This window comes from Hevea brasiliensis, chromosome 18, assembly GCF_030052815.1.
Source record: "Hevea brasiliensis isolate MT/VB/25A 57/8 chromosome 18, ASM3005281v1, whole genome shotgun sequence".
In the NCBI taxonomy this organism is placed as follows: Eukaryota; Viridiplantae; Streptophyta; class Magnoliopsida; order Malpighiales; family Euphorbiaceae; genus Hevea; species Hevea brasiliensis.
This window is the reverse complement of record NC_079510.1, coordinates 29,373,162-29,376,757: the sequence shown is the minus strand read 5'-3', so window position 1 is coordinate 29,376,757 and position 3,596 is coordinate 29,373,162. Positions and strand designations below refer to the sequence as shown.

At 36.0% G+C, this 3,596-nt stretch overlaps 1 protein-coding gene across 1 annotated transcript; it reads right to left on the bottom strand.

The window, feature by feature from the left end:
* Positions 1-418: 418 nt before the first annotated feature.
* On the bottom strand, positions 419-949 carry LOC131175845 (secreted RxLR effector protein 161-like). The gene has a single exon (XM_058140520.1). The coding sequence runs from the start codon at positions 947-949 to the stop codon at positions 419-421; it is 531 nt and encodes a 176-aa protein (XP_057996503.1).
* Between the last annotated feature and the right edge of the window lie 2,647 nt (positions 950-3,596).

The following is a 3,596-nucleotide window of genomic DNA, read 5'->3' as shown; positions in this document are numbered from 1 at the left end:
CAACATTATAATTTCCACTGTTATGCATATAAGTCCCATGGACTTTATCTTTATTAATTAATATTCATTAAAGTTAAATTAAACATTAAAGATAAAGCAGCTTTTTATTAAGAATAAAGTATATATATACATGAATTAAGTGATCACACTTGCAATTAACACATTGGCTGCAGTGCACATACACTAACAATCTTCCACTTGCACTAAAGCCAATCACCCATGTATCTAATACCATAACCCAGCAGGTGGTGATCGTGTCTTTGTTGGGACAATGCCTTAGTAAGAGGATCTACAAGATTTTCTTCAGTGTGGACCTTTTCTATCATTGCATCTTTTCGCTCAATGATCTCTCTGATCAAATGGAATCTCCTAAGTACATGTTTGGATCGCTGATGAGACCTTGGTTCCTTAGCCTGTGCTATGGCTCCTTAGCCTGTGCTATGGCTCCATTGTTATCACAATATAGAGTTACTGGATCAACAATGCTAGGAACCACACCAAGTTCAGTGATAAACTTTTTGATCCAAACAACCTCTTTTGCTGCCTCAGATGCAGAGATGTACTCAACTTCAGTTGTAGAATCTACTGTAGTTTCCTGTTTGGAACTTTTCCAACTCACAGCACCACCATTAAGTATGAAAATATAACTAGATTGGGATTTGCTATCATCTTTGTTAGATTGAAAGCTGGCATCGGAATACCCTTGAACTACCAGTTCAGCATCTCCAAAGACTAGAAACATATCTTTAGTCCTTCTCAAGTACTTAAGAATGTTCTTTACTGCTGTCCAGCGACGTTCACTTGGATTAGCTTGGTATCTACTATTTATGCTTAAAGCATAAGATACATCTGGTCTTGTACATAGCATCACATACATGATAGATCCAATAGCTGAGGCATAACGGATCCTATCCATTTTCTCTTTCTCAATCTGTGTCTTAGGACACATATCTTTGGAAAGAGAAATACCATGCGATATAGGCAAGAATCCTCATTTTGATTCTTCCATGTTAAACGGTTTTAACACTTTGTCTATGTATACAGATTGTGAGAGACCAAGGAGCCTTCTGGATCTATCTCTATAGATTTTAATTCCCAAAATATAGGCTGCCTCTTCCAAATCCTTCATGGAGAATTTCTTGGATAACCATATCTTTATAGATTGGAGTAATGGCACGTCATTTCCTATTAATAATATGTCATCTACTTATAAAATAAGGAAAATGATTCCACTCCCACTAACCTTCTTGTAAACACAAGGTTCATCCACATTTTTAATGAAGTCAAACTCTTTGACTGTTTCATCAAAACAGATGTTCCAACTTCGTGAAGTTTGCTTTAGTCCATAAATGGACTTTTGAAGCTTGCATACTTTGTTAGGAAATTCTTTGGATTCAAACCCCTCAGGTTGTGTCATGTACACATCCTCTTACAAAGTCCCATTTAGGAATCCGATTTTGACATCCATTTGTCAAATTTCATAATCATGGTATGCAGCTATAGCAAGCAAAATCCTTATAGATTTTAGCATGGCTACTGGCGAGAAGGTTTCATTAAAGTCAATGCCTTGCCTTTGCCTGTAACCTTTAGCAACCAGCCTGGCTTTATATGTTTGTACATTGCCATCCATGTCAGTCTTTCTCTTAAAGACCCACTTGCACCCAATGGGTTTTATCCCTTCAAGTGGTTCAACCAATGTCCATACTTGGTTGATGTACATGGAATCCATCTCAGATTTCATGGCTTTAAGCCATTTCAAGGAGTCAATGTCACACATTGCTTCTTGAAAGTTAGTAGGCTCTTCTGGTAAGAATGACATATCATTATCAGCTTCTATTAAAAGATTCAATCTTGTAGGAGCATGACGTATTCTACTAGACTTTCGAATTTCCTGTGTTACTTAAGTTTTAGGCTGTGCATTTGATGCTACAGTCTCACTCAACAGCTCCATTTGGATGGTAATTTATGTGGTTCTTGAATTTCTTTAAGATCTACTTTATTCCCACTGCTAACTTTGAGAATAAATTCCCTTTCAAGAAAGGTAGCATGCCTTGAGACAAACACTTTTTACTCAGTTGGATGGTAGAAATAATATCCAATTGTTTGTTTTGGATATCCCACAAATTTACATTTATCTGATTTAGAACCTAGCTTATCAAAAATTTGACGCTTCACATAAGCATCACATCCCCAAATCTTTATATGTGATAGTGAAGGTCTTTTGTCCATCCATATCTCATATGGTGTCTTTTCAATAGATTTGGATGGAACTCTATTCAGAAGGTATGCAGCAGTTTGTGGGGCATAACCCCAAAAAGAAACTGGAAGGTCAACATTACTCATCATGGATTGCACCATATCTAATAGGGTTCGGTTCCTTCTTTCAGAAAAACCATTGTGTTGTGGCATTTCAGGAGGTGTCAACTGGTGAAGAATCCCATTCTCTTTTAAATAATCTTGAAACTCCTGGCTTAAGTATTCTCCACCTTGATCAGATCAAAGTATTTTGATACTCTTTCCAGTTTGTTTCTCCACTTCATTTCTGAATTCTTTGAACTTTTCAAAAGATTCAGATTTATATTTCATTAGATATATATGCCCATATCTAGAATGGTCATCAGTAAATGTAATGCAATATGTGAACCCTCCTATAGCATGAGTAGTCATTGGCCCACATACATCTGAATGTATTATGCCCAACAATTCAGTAGATCTTTCACTCTTTCCAGTAAAGGGTGATTTGTTCATTTTGCCCATAAAGCAAGCTTCACAAGTTTCATATGATTCATAATCAAAAGGATCAAAATATCCTTCCTTATGTAACTTTGTGATTCTTGTTTCATTTATATGACCTAATCTATAATGCCATAGATAGGATGGATTTTGATTATCTGATTTTAATTTCTTGCTATTTATGTTAAGAACAGGCCTTTCAAGATCAAGTATATACAAACCATTTGAATAAACACCAGATCCATAGAAAATATCATTATTATAAAAGGAACAACATTTGCCTTCAATAATAAATTTAAAACCATTCAGTGCTAGGCAAGATACAAATATGATATTTCTAGTTAGTACTGGAACAAAATAACAGTTATCAAGTTCAAGCAAAAGGCTCGTAGGTAGAGACAAAATACATATTCCTATGGCTAAAGTAGTAACCCTTCCTCCATTTCCAACTCGTAGGTCCATTTCACCTTTCTATAAAGGTCTAGGTCTTTTTAGTTCCTACATATTATTACAAATATGAGATCCACATCCGGTATCTAATACCCAAGAACATGAATTGGACATGGATAAATTTATCTCAATCATAAACATACATGAAGTAGAAGCTTCATTAAGCTTCTTCTCCTTCAATGCAGCAAGATAATCAGCACAGTTCCTCCCCCAGTGACCTTCTTTGCCACAGTGATGGCAAGTACCTTTGTCCTTTTTAATGCCCCCAGTAGGCTTAAGTGCTTTAGGGAAAGTCCCTTTCTTCTTATTATTCTTCTTCTTGGACCTTTTGGATTTGGTCTTAGAAGATTAAACCATAAGAATAGGGGACTTGTTCTTCTTAAGTTCCCCTTCAGCAGTAATTAGCATTCCCA